This window comes from Cucurbita pepo, chromosome LG02 (genome assembly GCF_002806865.2).
Source record: "Cucurbita pepo subsp. pepo cultivar mu-cu-16 chromosome LG02, ASM280686v2, whole genome shotgun sequence".
NCBI classification, from domain to species: domain Eukaryota; kingdom Viridiplantae; phylum Streptophyta; class Magnoliopsida; order Cucurbitales; family Cucurbitaceae; genus Cucurbita; species Cucurbita pepo.
This window is the reverse complement of record NC_036639.1, coordinates 661,524-681,897: the sequence shown is the minus strand read 5'-3', so window position 1 is coordinate 681,897 and position 20,374 is coordinate 661,524. Positions and strand designations below refer to the sequence as shown.

General features: G+C 37.9%; 5 protein-coding genes and 4 non-coding genes across 10 annotated transcripts in view; 4 read left to right on the top strand and 5 right to left on the bottom strand.

The window, feature by feature from the left end:
• The window catches only part of LOC111788664 (COP9 signalosome complex subunit 4-like), a 6,284-nt gene extending 3,508 nt beyond the window's left edge, over positions 1-2,776 (top strand). The window contains exons 7-14 of one of the 2 annotated variants that reach the window (XR_002814196.1): positions 463-571; positions 666-710; positions 786-854; positions 940-1,031; positions 1,120-1,162; positions 1,984-2,113; positions 2,188-2,247; positions 2,467-2,482. Coding sequence is in view for 1 of the 2 variants with exons in the window: in XM_023669090.1 (XP_023524858.1) it covers positions 463-571; positions 666-710; positions 786-854; positions 940-1,031; positions 1,120-1,162; positions 1,984-2,043; positions 2,188-2,247; positions 2,467-2,541 (553 nt within the window). In the remaining variant the exon portion in view is untranslated. Of the gene's footprint in view, positions 1-462; positions 572-665; positions 711-785; positions 855-939; positions 1,032-1,119; positions 1,163-1,983; positions 2,114-2,187; positions 2,248-2,466 lie in introns of both variants that reach the window. The other variant, XM_023669090.1, reaches the window with a different exon arrangement.
• On the bottom strand, positions 2,748-6,894 carry LOC111788661. Its single transcript, XM_023669089.1, has 11 exons — positions 6,120-6,894; positions 5,970-6,024; positions 5,734-5,833; positions 5,446-5,665; positions 5,021-5,071; positions 4,706-4,938; positions 4,053-4,614; positions 3,861-3,975; positions 3,739-3,788; positions 3,517-3,663; positions 2,748-3,423 (listed from the first exon to the last, which is right to left on the bottom strand). Exons 1-11 carry the CDS (start codon positions 6,729-6,731, stop codon positions 3,163-3,165), a joined length of 2,406 nt encoding a protein of 801 aa, XP_023524857.1. The 5' UTR covers positions 6,732-6,894; the 3' UTR covers positions 2,748-3,162.
• Positions 6,895-7,632: 738 nt separating this feature from the next.
• On the bottom strand, positions 7,633-10,353 carry LOC111789393 (outer envelope pore protein 24, chloroplastic-like). The gene is made up of 3 exons (XM_023670154.1): positions 10,055-10,353; positions 9,484-9,843; positions 7,633-7,883 (listed from the first exon to the last, which is right to left on the bottom strand). Exons 1-3 carry the CDS (start codon positions 10,250-10,252, stop codon positions 7,803-7,805), a joined length of 639 nt encoding a protein of 212 aa, XP_023525922.1. The 5' UTR covers positions 10,253-10,353; the 3' UTR covers positions 7,633-7,802.
• Positions 10,354-12,281: 1,928 nt separating this feature from the next.
• Positions 12,282-13,981, top strand: LOC111788996. Its single transcript, XM_023669607.1, has 3 exons — positions 12,282-12,764; positions 12,854-13,192; positions 13,331-13,981. Exons 1-3 carry the CDS (start codon positions 12,456-12,458, stop codon positions 13,841-13,843), a joined length of 1,161 nt encoding a protein of 386 aa, XP_023525375.1. The 5' UTR covers positions 12,282-12,455; the 3' UTR covers positions 13,844-13,981.
• A 1,327-nt stretch (positions 13,982-15,308) lies between these two features.
• On the top strand, positions 15,309-15,395 carry LOC111789449. The gene has a single exon (XR_002814347.1). It is a non-coding gene; the product is annotated as a small nucleolar RNA R16 (small nucleolar RNA).
• Positions 15,396-15,480: 85 nt separating this feature from the next.
• On the top strand, positions 15,481-15,562 carry LOC111789448. The gene has a single exon (XR_002814346.1). It is a non-coding gene; the product is annotated as a small nucleolar RNA R16 (small nucleolar RNA).
• Positions 15,563-17,138: 1,576 nt separating this feature from the next.
• TRNAG-CCC lies at positions 17,139-17,209 on the bottom strand. The gene has a single exon. It is a non-coding gene; the product is annotated as a tRNA-Gly (tRNA).
• Positions 17,210-17,275: 66 nt separating this feature from the next.
• Positions 17,276-17,347, bottom strand: TRNAE-UUC. The gene has a single exon. It is a non-coding gene; the product is annotated as a tRNA-Glu (tRNA).
• Positions 17,348-17,850: 503 nt separating this feature from the next.
• On the bottom strand, positions 17,851-20,151 carry LOC111788781 (protein LIKE COV 1-like). The gene is made up of 6 exons (XM_023669284.1): positions 19,862-20,151; positions 19,548-19,600; positions 19,206-19,315; positions 18,945-19,112; positions 18,649-18,873; positions 17,851-18,243 (listed from the first exon to the last, which is right to left on the bottom strand). Exons 1-6 carry the CDS (start codon positions 19,988-19,990, stop codon positions 18,128-18,130), a joined length of 801 nt encoding a protein of 266 aa, XP_023525052.1. The 5' UTR covers positions 19,991-20,151; the 3' UTR covers positions 17,851-18,127.
• Between the last annotated feature and the right edge of the window lie 223 nt (positions 20,152-20,374).

The window sequence follows — 20,374 nt, the reverse complement described above, 5'->3', positions numbered from 1 at the left end:
TTTTAATATCTGAATTTCAACACAATGCTATGATTTGTATACTACTGTTGAATCTAAAAACTTGCTATTTTCAAAATTAAAAATGTAAAATCATTTGTGTGATGTATTAAAGATAATGCTTATGCATGGGCGAAAGCAAACTTTATTTTTATTTTTATTTTTTTTTATTTCCTTTCTGCAACTTTTTTTCTCAATGTATTGAACAATTTTGTGCCTTCATCGTAAAAGAAAGTCTCGTGCCTACGTACTTTTAATATATGGGTTTCAACACAATGCTATGATTTGTATTCTACTGTTGAATTTAGAAACTTACTATTTTCTAAATGAAAAATGTAAAATCATTCTTGGTGATGTTTAAAGATATTGCTTAGTAATTATTATTCTTCGGCCACTGTCTTTTTAGTATAGTCATTATAGAGATGGATGTTGTTAGTTACTTTATTATTTTTTTTTTTTTCACAGAGAGATCAACGAAGAAGCATTGGAACAAGCTTTATCTGCTGCAGTGACATGTACAATATTGGCTGCTGCTGGACCACAGCGATCTCGAGTTCTTGCCACATTATACAAGGTCATTCGATTTTTAATAATGGAATGTACTTATCATTTTGGAGGGGAGTGATTTTCAAAATATGTTTTCCCTAAATGTTGACATTTTGGCTTAGGATGAGCGTTGCTCAAAGTTAAAAATCTATCCAATCCTTCAAAAGGTTCCTCTCTCTCTCTCTCTCTCTCTCTCTCTCTCTATTGAATTGACATTAATGAGAGTAAAATTGAACTATTAGGTTTACTTGGAGAGAATTTTGAGAAAGCCAGAAATTGATGCATTTGCCAAAGAGCTGAAGCCACATCAGGTTATTGTTTTTGCTCTCTACTTCTTTCTGGATTCTGCATTAAATTATTTATTAAAAACCTTTCTTTTTAACCTCACTTCAACAGCAAGCCCTTCTGCCAGATAATTTTACTGTTTTGGACCGTGCTATGATTGAGCATAATCTTCTCAGTGCAAGCAAACTTTACACAAATATAAGGTTGAATGTGTAAAACTGTAGTATATTTTCTCTTCCTTATTCTATTTCTGCTCGTTGTATTATTATGTTTTGGCTTTTCTTGTGGCAGCTTTGAAGAGTTGGGCACTTTGCTGGGCATTCCTTCTCGTAAGGTGTGTGATATATTTTATTATTCTTAACGCTTTGACAAAACTTCGTAAACCCCTTGCTAATGATCTTTAAAGTAGTTTCTTACTGTCTGTTTGGGTAACAATTATCCTTCAATTACTACTTTTGTTTTTAATATAAAGAGGAGAGAGAGAATGGATCCTATCAGTAACCTACCAAAGCTCTCAATTACTCGAAACAACAGAAAGAAAGAAAAAGAATAACTATAAAACTCCTTTGAAAGAAGGTCCCAGCTAAACCTGTTTAAGGAAATACATTCCAAGAATACTAAAAAATCCTTCTCTTATTTTGAAGTACCCTATGATTCCGTTTAATTTATATCTTTATGCACGAACAAGATGCATGGTTGATCCACATTGCCTTTCAAATGATGTTAGGTGGCTCTTAGCTTTGGCTTTGTATTATGGCTCTTGTTGTGCTTTATAGTTATTGTTTATAATTATAAATTTATACTCTCTTTATAGTTATTTGTAATTGAGACTTGTGAACAACAAATAGTAGCATGCAGGTCTTTAATTGTAAACAGCTTGGTTCATTGATAATGACAAAAAGTATAAAAGGGATCCCTTACAGATTCAAGCTAAGGAGCTCTCAAAATTTTACTCTCAAGACAAATAAGTTACAAAAGATGGATAGTTGCATCAAGGTCTAGTTAGAGAATGCCAAGTAGAGAGTGTACGTGTATATTTGGTGGAGATAGAGAGAAATTGATTTGATATTTGCTGCCTCTGGTTTACAAGCAGATGCTCAATTTGACTGGCTTATTTAAGTTCATTTCGCTTTCTAAATTTGACTCTGTTTTTAGGCTGAAAAGATAGCGTCAAGAATGATCTGCGAAGAGAGAATGAGGGGTTCAATTGACCAGGTTCTTTTTTCTCCTCCCCTCACCCAAAAAGGAGGTCGCATTCAGACTCCGATAAATGAATAAATTAAAAGTAAAATGATTTGTATTAATTAGACGTCAAAACATTTTTCATATATTATATTTACCTATAGAACTTCTAATCAGGTCGAAGCTGTTATTAATTTTGAGGACGATATTGAAGAGTTCCAGCAATGGGATGAACAGGTATTTTCAATGGATTTCATTTCTATCCATTTATTGCTCGTTTCTATTTGAAAGCTAAAAACTGGTTCACTTAAATTGGTTGGCATATGTTTTGGCCAAGTTTAGATATCTGCATTTATTATATTTAGAAGAAAAAAATGATATGAAATATGTATATATTTTATTATTTTCGTTTTTGATATGTGGATCCACTGTAATTATTTTATTTGATCTGTTCAGATTATTGGTCTCTGTCAAGCGCTGAACGACACCTTGGATGGCATGGCAAAAAAAGGTGTCCACCTTCCTGTCTGACCTTGTGCTTCCAACTCAGTGATTTTGTGTAATATTTTAGAAACTTTTATCTTTTAACCATAGTTTGAGGCTATTTTAGGTTTTTTTGGAGAGGTTGAAAGTTCCCATTCTTTTTAGCAGCGAGTCATTTTACTGTCATTGGTGTAAAAAACTTTGAAAGAAAAGAGGGATAGGAATATGTAGAGAGAGGAGTTATGAAGGCAATGTATCAAAATTCGTAACTTCCTTAGAAAAGGAGCAAGAAAGATATAATGATGCTGTTAATGGGCCTCTGGGGAGGCCCACAATCACTGGATCTTAAACCAAATCTGCCTACGAAGTTCAAAGTTCATATATTTGCAAAAAAAAAAAAGAAAGAAAAAAAAAGAGAGACTAATTTCGTAATTGATTCTATCGAGTTTGAATTTACTACTATTTTTTAAAAACAAAATTTATATGTCAGACTACCAATTTAAAGTAATCAAAATTGTAAGCCAAATTTGCCTTCTAATTGGTTTTGTTGTGTGGCCTTCCAAAAATCTTGATTACTTGCAGAAACGTGGGGAAAGTCAGCACCCAACGAAACGTTGAGCGGAATTGGCATCAAACATCACCAACAGAAACAAAATAATGCATTGAGAATTAGAATCTGCCTTCAGTCTTTATTAGCTTCTTCATGTGCGTCTTCTCCAATTTGAATGACGCAAATGCAGAGCTCATTTGGGTAGACTCCTCACCGAAAGTGCACGGTTTGCGTTGCAGTTGCAAAGAAGATTGCCTTAATATATCAAACAATGAACTGCCCGATTTAGTTTCGGGCGCCGTGTTCTGTGCACTCGGTCTCACTTGAGAGTAACTAAACTTGGCTGAAGAAACTCTTGTTGGTTTATTCTCACACTGACCCTGCAAAGCCAAGCCATTGAAGTTGTTACCTCGCCCACGACCGACCAAGGAACGTTGATCAGTTTGGATTGAACTAATGTAATATTCGCTTACCTCCTCAGAAGATTCCTCCATTGTTGGAATTGCACTCCTGCTATTGCTATTGTCCCGACCAAAAATAAAAGAGCGACCGTTGGTTGATGATCCATGCTTGTGGGATGAAGAAAGAGATGAGTTTGAACTTCGGCCTAAGAAAGATGACTGCATCACATATGTTATGTTAGTTTTATAAATAGGTGACGCATTTCTGAATTTAGAGATTATACACACACATACCTTTGAAGATGTGTTCTTGCCCACACCGGACAGTATAGGATCCGAAAGCGCTGCATAAATGGAGACGACATATAAGGATTAAACAGTATAAGGGATGGATGGAAACATTTTGCAGATCTTACATTGAGCTTTGGGTCTCTTCTTGATATCAGGCACAACGTTCAGCTTTTTGATAAGGCCAAAGACTTGTTTGGTGCTCTCATCCTCAGCAGGTGACAGGAATGTGGATTTTCCATCCTGTTACAGAACAATGGTCAGATCATCATAGATATAAATAAAAGACTTAGTTCATCAAAGATCAGCTTGAATCTTACAGCTTTATCAAATATGAGTTCTCTTGCTAGCCTCCTCTCTGTTTCCTCGTCATCAGACATGTACTGATCATCCTCATCTGTATACATTTGAGGAAGCATTTGCTTCACTTTTCTAATGTTCATTCGAGCCACATTCAGTGGAAGTAAATCTTCTTCAGCTGTTTCACAAAACTCAAGATCATCATTTTCTCCCTCGTTATTTTCATCTTCCAGCAAAACTGGTTTGCTAAAATTTGAGCCACATTTCAACTTCTGCAGAAGATCTTCTGTTCCAGCAGCATCTTGCTGTTCAAGCCACTTCTGATGGAGTTCGTTACGTCTTTCATTGTCTAATGGATTTTCTTCATACGCAGTTGCTATCATATCTTTAAGCTCTTCTGAATCCGAGTCCTCGTCTTCCTCCTCATCTTGGAAGCGCATATCATGGTCACTGTCATCTTCTTCCTCAGCTTCATCATCAACAAAAGCTTTAACAGGATCCCCTCTCTCCAATGAGGGCAAATTTGACGAATCATGTGGGCGTGGATTAACATTCTCCTTGTCATTATCTTCTTCATCAGATCTACAAAAACCAAAAGTAGTTAAGTTATATAACCAATATGTAAACCGAAGGATCATGAACTTATCAAATGAGTACATGACAACATTCTTACTCATCATCAATGGCTGCAGAATCAAGCCTCAAATTCATTGCCAAGACGGATGGCGTGAAATTTTCTTGCAGACGACTGCTGGATGTCTCATCCAACACATCATCCAGAGGTGCAGATTCAAGCTTTAAATTCATAGCCAATACAGACGGCGTAAAATTTTCTTGCAGAGGATTTTTGGACATCTCATCTGATATATCATCTCCATTGCTTGTTTGGGAATCAGAAAAGAGTTCCTAGAACATGATAGACATGTTAATTTTGCTCATAATATAGACAGAACACAAAACATCATCACAACTCACTCAATGAAAATACCTGAGTGTCATTAACAGGAGGCCGAAATGCTTCTGAAATCGCATCGGTAGCCTGTATTACATAAAGGGAACAACTGCATCAAAGTCAGTTGCACATTTGAAATCCTAACTTCATTACACATGAAATTTGACAATCCTTGCAGCCAAAAATGGAATTATAAGTTGTGCCAAATAGTCAGGACATAAAAAGAAAATAACATGTCATTTAGCTTCCTTCAAGTCTTAGCTATTGTAATGGCTCAACCAGACCAACCCAATACTTCTACCACTAGAATTATTACTCTTAAGCATGTGAAAAACTCCATTTAGAAGTGAGGGCAAGCTGCATAATAATTGGTGTACCAGACAAAAAAAGTAACAGCTTGCTTAAGGATAAACTAATTAAGCTTATTAATGACACGGGAAGGAGAGGTGGAAGCATCTAACCCTTTCCCTGTCTGAGGGCATGTTTCTCCCATTACTTCGTTCATCTATACACAATGAATCTTTTTGGTCCTCCACATCTGCAGCAACCTGATCCACATCCTCGCATTCTTTGTCTACAGAATCTGATCTCCCTTCTACAGATAACCGATGCTTGATGACGACCTCTGTGAATCCATCGTCATCATCGTCGTCGAAAATGGCGTTCTTGATAATGGTGGATCTGCGTGCGTAAATATTACATAAGTTCATGGTTAAATTTGCATGTATGGCTAAGAAGAGAATACCCACTTCCTAGAGAGTTCAAGCTTCCTTAGACGGATCTTTTCCAAAACTGAAGATATTGGCTTCCGAACAAGTGGCATGGGCTTGAATGCTGCTCCTCTAGTATCTAACAAGAAATCAAATTAAAAAGTTGAGAATGTAAATGGGAAAGTATGATGCTTATGCTTGGCATTTTATTATAAAGATCGATGGTTTTTCAGAAGAATTAGAGCATGATTTTGAGAGTTAGATACAGTACTTACCTCGCAAGAGTCTCTGAGACTCGGCGCGGAGTTGCTCAACGTATTCTCTTCTCTCCTGAAAAATATAAGCAAATGAAGTAAGCAAACGCCGAGAAATTGGGGAAATATCCACATAAGTTATCACAGTTAAGAACATTGAAGGATTCATACCTTCTCAAGAATTCTTTTGGAGACCGCAGTCTCGTTGAAATCTCCAGGCTCCCCACTGCTCTTGAGCCGTTTGTTCTTAGATTTCCTCCTCTTTGCTTCTCTCTCGTCCTCGAACGCATCCAAACTAGGCCGTTTCTTCTCCAGTTCATCTATCATCACTTCGCCACTTTCCTCTCCTACGCCCAGACTTTGATCTTCAGCTTTTTCATCAACTCCTGCCACACCATCAAATTCCAAGGCCTTCTCCACTCCAGAATCATTTTCCTCCCCATCCAAACCAAGATTAGGTTCCAAATCACCACCTTCATCCAAATCCCTCGATCCAGATCCCGATTGTCGAAGCTCATCGGAGTCATCCAGATCTTGGCCGTTCAATTTATCAGAATCATCCGCTTCAAATTCCGTCGCACTCAATTCACGCATTTCATCGAACCGATCATCGATCCTCGAAAATTCCCCCATCTCCCCACTCGAAAATCGATCATCAACCCTCGGAAAATCCTCGGAGACAACAGCACTTCCCTTCTTCAACCGCTTCAACTTCCTCCCGGAAACCAGAGGGAAATCGAGCTCGGGAGACGAAAGTAACTGGAAATCGTCGTCGCTATCCATCCAAAAAAAGTCACAAAAAAATCGAAGACGAAGAAGTGACTGACCTGAAAGCAGTAGATGAAGAATCCGGAGGCGGTAAGAGAAGATTGTAGTGGCGGCAAAGCGAATTCGAAAATATTTGTGAAGGCTCGTAAGGCAAAGGCAGCCTTTTATTATAGTTTAGGGACCGCGAGATGGCCAAACAAACAAAGCAAAGCAAGCCCGCCAAAATTACCTGTTTCTTGGACGACTCCACGGAATCTTTTGATGATCTGTCGGTAATAAATGTAAAAGTCGGCCCGGCCCACTCGTTTCTCTTCTTCTTTCTTTTCTTTCTTTTTTTCCTTTTTTATTTTTATTTTTATTTTTTGATGATCTGTCGGTTATTGTCCTCCTTAATTTATCCTAGATAAAAATAAATAAATAAATAACATTGTTTTTTCTGTCGTAATTAAAATACTATAAATAATTAAGAAAATTATAAATAGTTTAAATATAATAATAATGAACAATAATAATGATAATTTTCGAACTTTATAGAAAAAGAAAAAAGAAATAGAGATTAGATTTTAAAAAAAATAATTATAAAAACTAATATTAAATTTTTTTTTATTATTTTTTTTTTTTTATAGAAAGATTGGCATATCTTGATGAGATCATTAATCAATATTTTCTTTTCCTGGTTAAGGGTTAACCAATATTGTTGAGGTTATTAGCTTAATGGAATTATTAAATAATAAATGGTTTTAAGTTCATTTTGTTCACGGAATTCTATAAGAGGCACGTGACAACTTTTATTTCCTTGCAATCTCAATAATTGGTCGATTATTTGCCTTAGAAGTTAATAAAATTCATCGATTCTTGGAATTTTTCACAAAGCCCTAAACTATCTCCTGAGAATCAAGAGCAGATGAAGATAAATGCGTAACTGGGAAAGTTCTTACTTCTTATGATCAGTGAGGTTTTTGATGCAATGGTGCGTTCATTTTCAGTGCACAAAACATTACGAGACTCAAACATCAATGTATTTAGGAAACTCCATGTCCACGATGAATCACAAACAGGAATTTAAAGCAAAGATTGGTTTGAAAATTACACTTCGAAGTTCCATGTCGACTCTGCTGTTACTTTTGGCCTTTTTGGTTCATCTCCCAGATTGACTGATGCTACAATCTGCACAACAAAACATGGGTTAAAAGGGCTGATGTGAACGTCGGCATTTGAAACGATCAAACGAGCATCATTTGGTTTCTAGAGCTTAAGATTGAAGGCTGCTATCGCTGCTTGGGTTGTGGAAAAACTCATACACTACCTGAGCTAATTGACTCGGGTGCCACTAGAGTTTTATCAAAGAATGTGTATTCCTTACTCATGATCATCCCCTTAATTAGCCAACGTGGGACTTCCTCGTAACGATCCTCAACAAGAACCTCAGCCTAGAACCACCACTTCGACCATGCAGGCTGCAGGTATTTTCCCTCTACTCAACTTCCCCATGTCAGTGCACTGCCACACTTCTTATAACATGTTTAAACCTAGGTATGAAATCATCTGGAAATACTTTCACTAACCGAAAACACGAAAATTTTCTTGGAGTCTAAGACTTCCTAGAAATCTTGAATATAATTCACGGTGAATAAACCCTTCTGTTGCAACTACTGGTAAAGAAAGTGTTTCATCTCAATGCAACACTTCAATCTGCATTGTGAAACTCAGCCCCCAACTATTAGTCTATTAACCAATTCGAACCTAAGTTAATAGTTAAGTTAACAATTTCGGAAACGTGGAGCCTAACTCAAAAGGCTGACTACCCTGTTTGTTTTTTTGTAATCCTGCACTTGCGCATGGCCAGACTAATAAATATGTCCTGAATTCCCTCAAGCCCCCCACGTGGGAGAGGGAGATTTTTCAAAGATAAGATGGCAAAGTCCCCAATAGTACTCACCACAAACCAAACATCAGATTACCTCAGGCTAAGTCAGTAGAAAATCAAGTGATTCCAATTGGAAACCCTGTGTCTCTTTTGATTCATGGTATCAGGGCCTACTCCCATTAGTCCATAGGAAGATCCCCAGTGCTCCAACATTGGCTCTATGAGACATAAAACTTTGCATTTATCAAAGCTTTCCACTCGGAAGCTCAAATCCACAAAACTAGAGAACTTCCTCCCAAATCTCCAGTCCTTTGTGATAGAAATGCTATTAGGAACACTATAGGAGTATAAAGGATATATAGAAAAGCTGTGCAAATTTACTATAAATAGACTGGGTAGGAAAGGAAGAAGGCGCGTATCCACTGGTTTAGTTGGTTTGGGCTTGATTGATCTTGCGTGAGGGAGGCTCTAAATACCTCAAGTTACTTGGCAATGATCATTGAATGATGATTTACTGGATAATGAAAGCTTGATTTTATAGTCTGAGCTAAAAAATATTCATAAACTGTGCAGCCATTAGAACTTCCAGGCCGGACATTCTTTCAAATAAGTATTCACTGTTTGGCCAACTGCAAGATTATTTCAAGTAGAGTGTGTTCTGAAAAGAGTAGACAGCTCGAGCCAGAGTTCAATTCCATTCTAACTTCACAAGGGATGTGCACTTCACAGACATGGTTCAATATATTACATTATATGAAACTCAACAAATGTTTAATTAGAATAAACTGGCCTGTCCTGAATTCCTCGTTTTGCGTGACTAATCTATCATATCCACATATTCTGAACTACGCAATCAACAAGTATTCAAACAATTATAAAAATATAATGACAATCACTTACCTTGAAATTTCCGCTTGACTTCAAATTCCTTGTCCATTCTAGTCCCAGTGCCTTGGTTGTAGTCTGGTACGTACCCTTGAGTACATCGTCGCCATAAACCTTCCTTGATACAGAGAAGTCCCACGAATTCTTTGCAACGTCATAAGAAGGTTCAAAAGTGGTCACCCCCTCGTGCACGTAGCTGTACTTCAATTTACAATTTCCAGAGCCAAGAGCGTGATTAGCAGAGACCTTGTTAGCTGAATCAAAGACTAAGGTCCCGTCCAGAACTGTTCTGTTGTCGCCCCAACTATGGATGTAAGTCAAATTCAAAGGCTTCTCTACTACCTTCACAGTATTCATAAACTGAAAGCGCAAATCCTGTACAATCGCATGCAATAGCGAAACAATTTAGCACGAGATTCGATTTTACGATGCGAAAGGGGAAAATGAATTCTAGAGAAATCTAATATGTTTCAAATTAAATTAGGCAGTACAATGAATCAATATTATGTTTAACTTCATGAAATTATTTCCACTACACAGCCATCAAAGAGCCATTTGAATCTGCAAAGTGGAACAGTCGGCGTACCTTTTTGGGAACATTGTAGTCGACCATGAAGAAGCCAGGTTTCTCGACACCAAGAGCAAGGCCATTTAAACTAGGGCCGTTGATGATTGTAGCGTCAGTGATAGAAGCACGGAGCTTGACATCGCCGGCGTTAATGGCCAAAGTCGAGACGGCGCCGCTTTTGTCTACGTCGTACTTAGTCTTCAGGGTTGCCTTCATCGTTAGCGGCGGAGATAAGCGAGGTCTAACCCTGTCCAGAGAAAGCTGTTGCCTCGGCTTTGACCTTCTCCCACCAAATCAGCAAAATAGAAAATGAAAAAAAAAAATATATATATATATATATATATATATAGGTTAGATATATAAAATATTAATTAAATTGCAATTTTAACCTCTATAAAAAAAAATTTTAAAACCTTTTTTATCTTTTAGCCTAGTCAATTTAAACAAATAAAAATAAATAAATTTTATGGAGAGTTATAATTTGTGTTAAAAATTCTTTTTTAAACTAAACCTTTGGACACCTTTTAAAACAAGAAAAAATAGAAGGTAAAGTCTAAAGAATATCATGTGCAACGACCAAGATCCACTGCTAGTAGAGATATTGTCCTCTTTCGGCTTCCCCTCAAGACTTTCCCTTGAGGCTTTAGAACACGTCGTCTACTAGGAGAAGGTTTCCACACCCTTATAAATGGTGAGAACAAGACTTCCCCTTGAGGCTTTAGAACACGTCGTCTACTAGGAAAAGGTTTCCACACCCTTATAAATGGTGAGAACAAGACTTCCCCAGGTTTCCACACCCTTATAAATGGTGAGAACAAGACTTCCCCTTGAGGCTTTAGAACACGTCGTCTACTAGGAGAAGGTTTCCACACCCTTATAAATGGTGAGAACAAGACTTCCCCAGGAGGCTTTAGAACACGTCGTCTACTAGGAAAAGGTTTCCACACCCTTATAAATGGTGAGAACAAGACTTCCCCAGGTTTCCACACCCTTATAAATGGTGAGAACAAGACTTCCCCTTGAGGCTTTAGAACACGTCGTCTACTAGGAGAAGGTTTCCACACCCTTATAAATGGTGATTTGTTCTCCTCCCCAGTTAATGTGGGACATCACAACCCACCCCCTTCGAGGCCTAACGTCCTCGACGACACTCTTTCCTTCCTACATCACAACCCACCCCCCTTCGAGGCCCAAACACCCTTATAAATGGTGATTTGTTCTCCTCCACAGTTAATGTGGGACATCACAACCCACCCCCTTCGAGGCCTAACGTCCTCGACGACACTCTTTCCTTCCTACATCACAACCCACCCCCTTCGAGGCCCAACGTCCTCGACGACACTCTTTCCTTCCTCTGATCGACGTGGGACACTCTTTCCTCCCTCTGATCGACGTGGGACCGTCCTCAAATTCACCCCCCCTTTGGGGCCAACATCCTTACTGGCACAGCGAGAAAGCTGGCACATCGTCCGGTGTCTGGCTCTGATATCATTTGTAATGACCCAGATGTCCGATGTCTGGCTCTGATATCATTTGTAATGACCCAGATCCAGCTCTTGCAGATATTGTCCTTTTGGGCTTCCCCTCAAGCCTTTAGAACACATTTACTAAGAAAAGGTTTCCACATATAAATGGTGGTTTGTTCTCCTCCCCAACCAATGTGGGACATCACACCATATCTACTAACAATGAGTTTAGGTTGTTACAAATGGTATCAAAGTCCGACACCGGGTGGCGTGACAGCAAGGACACTAGACTCCCAAGAGAGTGGTAAGATCTCGCGTCAATTAAAGAGGAGAACAAAACATTTTTTATAAGGACGTAGATGAGTTTTGGTTGTTACAAATAGTATCAGAGCCATACATCAAACCGTATGACAGTGAAACGCTAGACCCAAAAGCGAAGGATAAGATCTCACATCAATTGTAGAGGGGACCAACAGGGACGCTCGGACTCCACATTAATAGAAGAGAATAACAAAACACTTTTAATTCTTACCTAATTCCATTAAAAGTTAATTATTCCAAACGATTATTAATTTTTAGGACGAATTTGCAATTGACAATGGTAACGGAGGCGTAAAAAGAAGGAAGCCAATAAAAGAAAGGCAGTTAGTTAGTGAGTGGGCGGTCATAAAATCGTGACCTCTAAGTACGACACCTACGCGTAAGGACCACAACGCGAAGAAACTACCTCCCCAAAATCCCACTCCTTCTCCTTCCCCCTCCCCTTCCCTCCCCCTCCCCCTCCCAATTCCATTAACCACCGCTTACCTTAACAAAGCTCCACCCCCCACCCCTCGCTGCGGCGAGGACAGGGCCATCCCGCTCCCCCCTTCCACCATTCAAACCAAAACCATTTCATCAATAATCTTCTTCATCTTCTTCTTCTTCGTCTCATCTGTCTCCTTTTCTCTTCCATGAGGAAGCTCTGTCCCAATGTCGACCATGAAAATGGACTCGACACGGTTCTGGAGGTCCCAATCCCTGAAGAAATGTTCACCAATATGGGCACCAATGCCGCCCTCCGTTGGCGGAATCTTCGCGCCTTAATGAAGGCTCAATCCGCCGCGAATACTAACATCAACAATGGCAAATCCTCCTCCCATCTCTCTGCCGCTTCCAACAACGAGTTCATGGCTCTCCTCAAGCTCGTCGGCACTCCTTTAATTCCGTTCCAGGTCCATCTCGATCTCACCTTCAACTTCTCTGTCAGAGACTATTCCATTGTAAGATTCCGTTTATCTCTCTCTCTGTCTCTCTCTCGATGCACATTCAAATAAAATCAAAGCGAATCATGCATTCTTTGTATGTTTAGGAGGCGTCCACAGCCAAGTATATTGTACATCAGTATGTGGCGGCGGCGGGTGGACAGGCGGCATTGAACTCGGTGAACAGTATGTACGCGGTGGGACAGGTGAAGATGTTGGGATCGGCGATGCAGCAAGGGGAAGACAGTGTTCAGATGAAGGGGAAATGTGAGGTCGGTGGATTTGTGCTTTGGCAGAAGAATCCGGACCTCTGGTATCTCGAACTTGTGGTGTCTGGTTACAAGATCAGCGCAGGAAGCGACGGCAAGATCGCTTGGAACCAGTCTTCTTCTCAGCCCAGCCATGCCAATAAAGGTCCTCCCAGACCTCTCCGCCGCTTCTTTCAGGTGATCATTTTCTTCTCTGACGAAGGTGGAAAGTTTTAACTAAATGATTATAGTTCAAATTAGGACTTATTGCGCTGTTTTTGGTGGACTTTTAGTCATCTCACTGTTGACACTGGTTGATATAAACATGAAATTTAGGGATTAGATCCACGGCACACGGCAAATCTGTTCGAATGCGCCGTGTGCATTGGAGAGAGAACCGTAAACCAAGAAGATTGTTTCATTCTAAAGCTGGAGACGGCATCAGAGTTGTTAAGATCACAGAGCACGCCGCACGTGGAGATTGTTCACCACACGATTTGGGGCTACTTCAGCCAAAGAACAGGTCTCCTCATCCAATTCGAGGACACCAAGCTAATCAAAATGAAAGCCGGCAAACGAAACGAAGTTTTCTGGGAGACCAGTATTGCTTCCACCATTGAGGATTACCAGTACGTCGACAACATCAACATCGCTCACAGCGGCCGGACGACGGCCAGGTTGCACCGGTACGGCGAGACACTCAACCACCGGAGGAAAATAGAAGAGAATTGGAGAATTGAAGAGGTTGATTTTAACATCTGTGGGTTGTCGATGGATTCCTTTTTGCCTCCGGCGGAAATGAAGAGGGACCCATCCAACACCGGTGAACACGTGGCGGGAGAGAACTAACTCTTGCTAGATTTAGTTTTTCTTTTTCTTTTTTAAACCCCAGACAATATCGAATTTCAATTACATGTAAATATAGGAGGATTTGACACTTTTACCCTTTACACCAATGGAGTTTTCTAGATTCACAAAGTTCAGGAATTCTTTCCTTCCATATATTGGGTAATTTTCTTTTTAGATATTTCAATTTTATAAAAATTTCCATGTCAAATAAATAATATATAAAACAAAAACAAAAACAAAAAATAAATAAATAAACATACAAATTTTTTACCCGCTGATAAAAGTTTAATATGACATTTATGATTAAAAATTAAAAATATAAATGCAATTTTTTTTTAGTTGTTTATACTTGGCGAAACTTCTTCTATCTACTATGCATGTACGGCTAGCGCTTATCCTCTTATTTATTTGAATTTTGTTTGAGGCCCCATATGAAAATATTCACCCCGACTTTGATTTAATTGCGAAATTATTTCATTATCTTCTTTGGTCATTTAGAATTCTTTTAACTTCGTGGGTTCTATTCGGCTCTAAAGAACTCAGGGGCCAATCTCAGATTAGAGATCTTCTTCAAATTAATAGACCATTTTGGAATAGTGTATACATCACACGTCGTAGGCGTCATAAAGATTATGAGTTGAGTGTTCGCCCACTTCACAATTAGATAAGAAAATAATAATAATAATAATAATAATAATAAATATTTGTTTATTATTATTTTAGTATAATAAATGTGAGGGTAAATTTAAAAAAATAATAATTATTAAAACATTTTAATTGTTGGTTGGGTAAAAAGAAAAAGGTAAATTAAAAAGAATTTTTCTAAAAACAACGGAAATAATAGGAAAAAAAAAAAAAGGCTGCCTTGTGCTGCAAAGCCCAAACCCTAATGTTCCTAAATGCTATAAATACATGCGTTCGGACTCAAAACTCCATATCCACCGCCGACCCATCGTTTGTTTTTCTATTTTTTTTTTCTTTTTTGCATTCACGTACTTACCTCTTACCTTCAATCCTTCGAGTTTGGAATTTCGAACCCTAATTTCGTCTTCTTTGTTGATCTCTGATAAAAATTCTGATCTACAACGCGGCCAGTTCCTTCTTCTCGTTTTTTATTTTGATTTCTTCTAATTTTGTTACATTTCCCGCGGATTTCTTCTCAAATTTTCTGGTTCCACTGTGGTTTCAGATCGAGCGATTGTTCTCTGTTCCACGAATGGTTTTTGTTTACTTGATGTTCTGCGTTTTTCTATTCGAATGATACAGATGCATCTTATTTACCCTCTTCTTGATATCGCAATGAAAAGATCAAGGGGATAAAATAGGTGCAAATATCGAAAGGTTGGCTTACCAGCTCATTTCATATTGATCTTTGTCTTGGAGTCAAATGGACCTGCCGAAATTTTAGAAAACCTTGCTTATCGTTTGTCTTTTATTTTGATTTTGTGAACTATTTATTCGTTTGAATGGCATATGATGAACACATCATTTTCGCTTATTGATATACTGATGTTCCGTGTTGACTCAACTCCGCTTATTATCTGATGCCATTAATGCTTTTCTTTCGTTTATTTTTCCTAAGATTTATTTATTTGATCAAGTTTTTGGGATTTTACAACCATTGAAATTGTTTTGAGGCAGGCAAATGATGCATCAAATTCTTATCCTACACACTGAAGTTAATGTGGACTACATCTCCGCTTATTATCTGATGCCTTGCCATGAGAATATAAAATGCGATCGTTTCCCGATTATCCAAAGTTACGTTTTCTAAATTGAATTCAGCCGAGTGGCCTAGTAATTATATAATTTATTCGTTCTTTTTAAGTAGTCTTTGTCAAATCAGTCAATTGTTCAACATCATTCTTATCCATCTATGAATTGCAAAGACCAATGAGGAGAAAAAGCAGACGGGCGGTCTGAACTGATGCCGTGTTGATTGTCTGCACTCCCCTCTTGTGGGTTCCTGATGGTTATAAGCATTCAATAAGATTTATTTTTCTAGCTTTTCTCTATGGATTTGTTGATAATGTGAATGGTCAAGTGGGTTTAATCTGTTTTGGCCATGATGATGTTTTGCCTGAAATTATGTCTGGACATATGAGAATTTTGTCTATGATTAGTTGGTGCATTCGTCTGAGCTGGGTTGTGATCGATTTTCAGAACTATGTTCTTCCTTCGTCACTTCGTTTTTTTATCATTCCTTCTGAGACACTGTTTGGATAAATGCATCTGATTCTTTTGGTAACTCATTATATTTCAGTTGTTATCCATGTCAAATATTAGGTGATTCAATATCCAACCCAGGCTTTGTGGTGTTCTGAGCAATTCACAGCAAGCCGTTCCATTTCTACAGACGCAGAGTCGACATTGACCGAGACGGATTCTGGTGGTTCTTAAATTTACCCTTAAATGTGAATACTTATTGAATCTAAGGTTTGTTCATTGTGAATTAAGCTAATTACGTACGTTGTTAAATTCCCATTAAAACATCCCTTGTATTGATGCGTGAGATTGTAAGATTCTTTTCTATTTTAACCGTGTTCGTATATATTTCAAAATTTATAACATTTTTTTACCGTTCGTATATTAATAATTTTGCATATAATGATGATTAAATGGTTCAAAATATGTGACTGCGCCAATTTAGTTGTAACAGGATAAAGTTTTAAGATTGAATGTGGATAGTAATTTTTCATTAATATATCTGTTTCAGCTAAGAATTTCGTGTAATACCTTTCACTGTATAGTGATTAACAAATAGTTTTTATTAGGTATCGTATTTGTTATTCAAACTACAACAAATGTTTAATTCAATCATCTCAAACGTTAGGCTCTCTCCTTCAGTTTTTGTTTAATTCAATTTGTTCATTTAAAAAGTACTCCCCAAACAATGTGCCCCTTTAGAGAGAACAACTTCTCAATTATTAAAATTTGTTAATGATAAACTTTTGTGTTACTGCGCGAGACATCAAACTAGCCATAAAGACAGGCTAGCATGCACCGTTATGAAGTTCAAACCGTCTGAAAAAGTTTATAAACGGCAAAATTGTGTGGGTGACTAAATTAAAATTTGTTAGGACAATGTGTTATTGTACATGATTGATTATATATTTATTTTTATTGACGTCTCAAATGGTGAATGAAAAGTATATATTATCGTATGAAAATACTTTTGTGAATTACATTTCATTGTCTTATCCTAAAAAAGAAAGAACTATTTCTCAGTCCTCCAATTTTGACAATAGAAAAATTCATGAGTATTTGGTTGTTCAAATAAAGTAATAAAAAGAATTGCGCATCCGGGGAATCGAACCCCGGTCAGTACCGTGGGAGGGTACTATGATACCACTACACTAGATGCGCTGGATGGTGTTTGTCCCACTTATTTTAAAATATAATTTAATCTTTTAGCCGCAAAAAAACAAAAATTTCCGTTGCCGGGAATCGAACCCGGGTCTCCTGGGTGAAAGCCAGATATCCTAACCGCTGGACGACAACGGAACTTGAGCATAATGTACATTTTATTTAATAATAGAACCATAAGTTGAGCATAATATACATTTTATAAATGGTGATATAAAATAATACAACGGAACTTGAGTATAATATACATTTTATAAATGGTGATTTGTTCTCCTCCCCAGTTAATGTGGGACATCACAACCCACCCCCATCAAGGCCTAACGTCCTCGACGACACTCTTTCCTTCCTACATCACAACCCACCTCCTTCGAGGCTCAACGTCCTCGACGACACTCTTTCCTTCCTCTGAACTTGAGCATAATATACATTTTATTTAATAATACAACGGAACTTGAGCATAATATACATTTTATAAATGGTGATTTGAGCATAATATACATTTTATTTAATAATAGAACCATAAGCGCGGCCAGAATCGTTACTAGCAGTTAATATACATTTAAATGCCTTTATGTGTTTTCGCGTGGATGAGAAACTGATTGAGATGTTTCTAACATGATTTAATAATTTATTTATGAAGATACGAGAAGTGTGGTTTCAAGTTGTATGCATAAAAAAGGTGGACGGTTTCCTAAACAGAGTTAAAGAAAGAATGTTGGAGGAAAAACAAACAACCAAATCATAAACATTTGTTCCGGTTTGTTTCTAAAGAATTTGAGCTACTTAAAATTTGCAGCACCAAATCTTGCGCCATTACAGCTGCAGCAGATGGCTGCTCCAGATGGGAGGAGCACACTGGACAGACCATTCAGCATTCTGAATTGACAAACTGTAGAAACTTCCATCTTCCACTCACCATCATACCATACTGCTTTTGGTTTTGCACAGTTTTTGAATTCCACCTGTTGGAAGTGCTCTTGCATCCACTGTGGTCAGTATTTGAGGTACTGACAGCCCTCCGGATATCACAATTTCTGCACCCAAACAAAGGAACATCCAACCCCATGTTCATACTAATCACATTGCAACAGAAGATTCTCAACATTCTACTACACGTAAGGTCTACTAATATCAACTAATCATAATTATTAAGATATAGACTCATACTTGTCGCCAAACATATGAACTAATTATTTGTGAGATCCTATATTGGTTGGAAAAGAGAACAAAACATTCTTTATAAGGGTGTGAAAACCTCTTCCTAGCATAGGTTTTTTAAAAACATTTGAAGAGAAGTCCTGAAGGGAAAGCCAATATTAAGCAGCGGTGGGCTTAGACTATTACATTATTTAGATTTTTTTTGGATCATTAACATTGATATATAGGAACTATGCTCGTATGAGACAGTTAATTTCATGTTTGAGTGGGAGAGATCATACCAATTCCTTCTCGGACAGACAGATTAGGCCTCAGGATGTCCTTGGAACTCATAAGAACTACGTCTCCAAGATAGAGATGATTGGTGGGCACATAAACACAATAGAGTTCTTCCTCTTCCATTCTGCTCTGAAGAATAACGGAGGAAGTGATGAATCCAAAAGCATATTCTCCTGAACGAGGGTGCCTGATGATTGCTACTTCCTTGAAGGCATTTGAAGTTTGATCTGAGGAAGATGATCAAATAGTCAAATACGATTATCAAATCAGATTAGTAAAGATTTCAATGCTTTTTTACCTGGTGATATTGCAATACTAATTTGCTTTGAGGCCGTGTAAATATAGCTTACAAATGGCATCTTCTTAATAAACCATTCACCAAGAGTAAGAACAGAAGCTCCCAACCAAGATGACATGAAAATACCAACGAGGAAGATGAATGTGATGGAGGTAATAAACCCAAGCCCTGCAGAAATTTCTACCCAAAATCAACTGCGGAAAATTCCTTTTAAAACTTGTTCTTCTGCTGTTTTGGGGGAAGATTACCTCTTCAACTTACCAAAAATATTGATCCCCAAATGATCATATATGGGAGAGAAGAAACCATCAACAAAACGAATGAATCCCCACGTGATGTAAAATGTAATAGCGATTGGTAGAAGAATTACGCTGCAAACAAAGCCCTAAATGCTAAGAATCAACACTGCACAATTAACTCTTGTTCTTGAAGTATACCAGAGAAAACAGTCACTAAACAAACTCCGTATGTTAGAGTCTATCAGTCATCTCGTAATTACACAACAAAAATGGAATAAATCCATAAACACTACCAGAAATGCTCGGGATAAAGAAAAGATGCATTTATTCCACAAAAATTTGAAAGAACACTAGAAGATTTTACCATCCTGTCATGAACTTCTTTGACGCCCAGCTACGAATGACTTTAGCAAATGCCTAGAATATCCATGAACCGAAGCTTTAGTGTTCAACGGTTGATGAATGAAACCAGTATAGAGTACAAAAAAGCGTCGCGTTCATCGATAATCCACTCGACTCAGTGAATCTAGCACTCTCATACATAGTTAACTCGATTTCAACCATTACAGAGTAAGAAACCGCGGACGAAAATCGGAGGAACAATCTCGGATACAAATACAATCAAATTTAGGGGCGAAAAAGATCAACGTTAAGCAAGAAAATTAAGCGAAAACGGACCTCACGGCCGGAGTGATGATGAGATAAAGCGGCGGTGGAAACGGAGGAGGATTTGGAGGCTCCATTTTCAGAAACTGTAGCCACTGGGATCAATAGCTCTAGATCTCTTTCCCTCTCTCTTGTACCCATTTTTTCCTTCTGTTTATCTTTCTCTCTCTACTCCGATTTCCGGAATCACATTTTTGGGTGTTTTTTTGCACTCACCCGACGTTAACGAACTATTCGGAACTTCCAACTGTTTTTCATTCCAATTTATAGATTGTGTATATAGATTTGGTTCATCGCCTGCATAATCGAGGAATACTCTCTCCAATGGTAAGCTACATAGCTTACCTTCAAAGTGTGACAATATCATTACCATTGTTGAAAGTCGTGTTCGTCTAACAGATTGGACCCGAAAGCCCAAAGCAAAGCCACATTGTGGAGAGTCAGTGTTCCATAGCTATAATATAAAAAAATTCCTTTAATTTTTTAAATTAAAGACTTTTTTTAAATACCTAAAAAATAATTTCT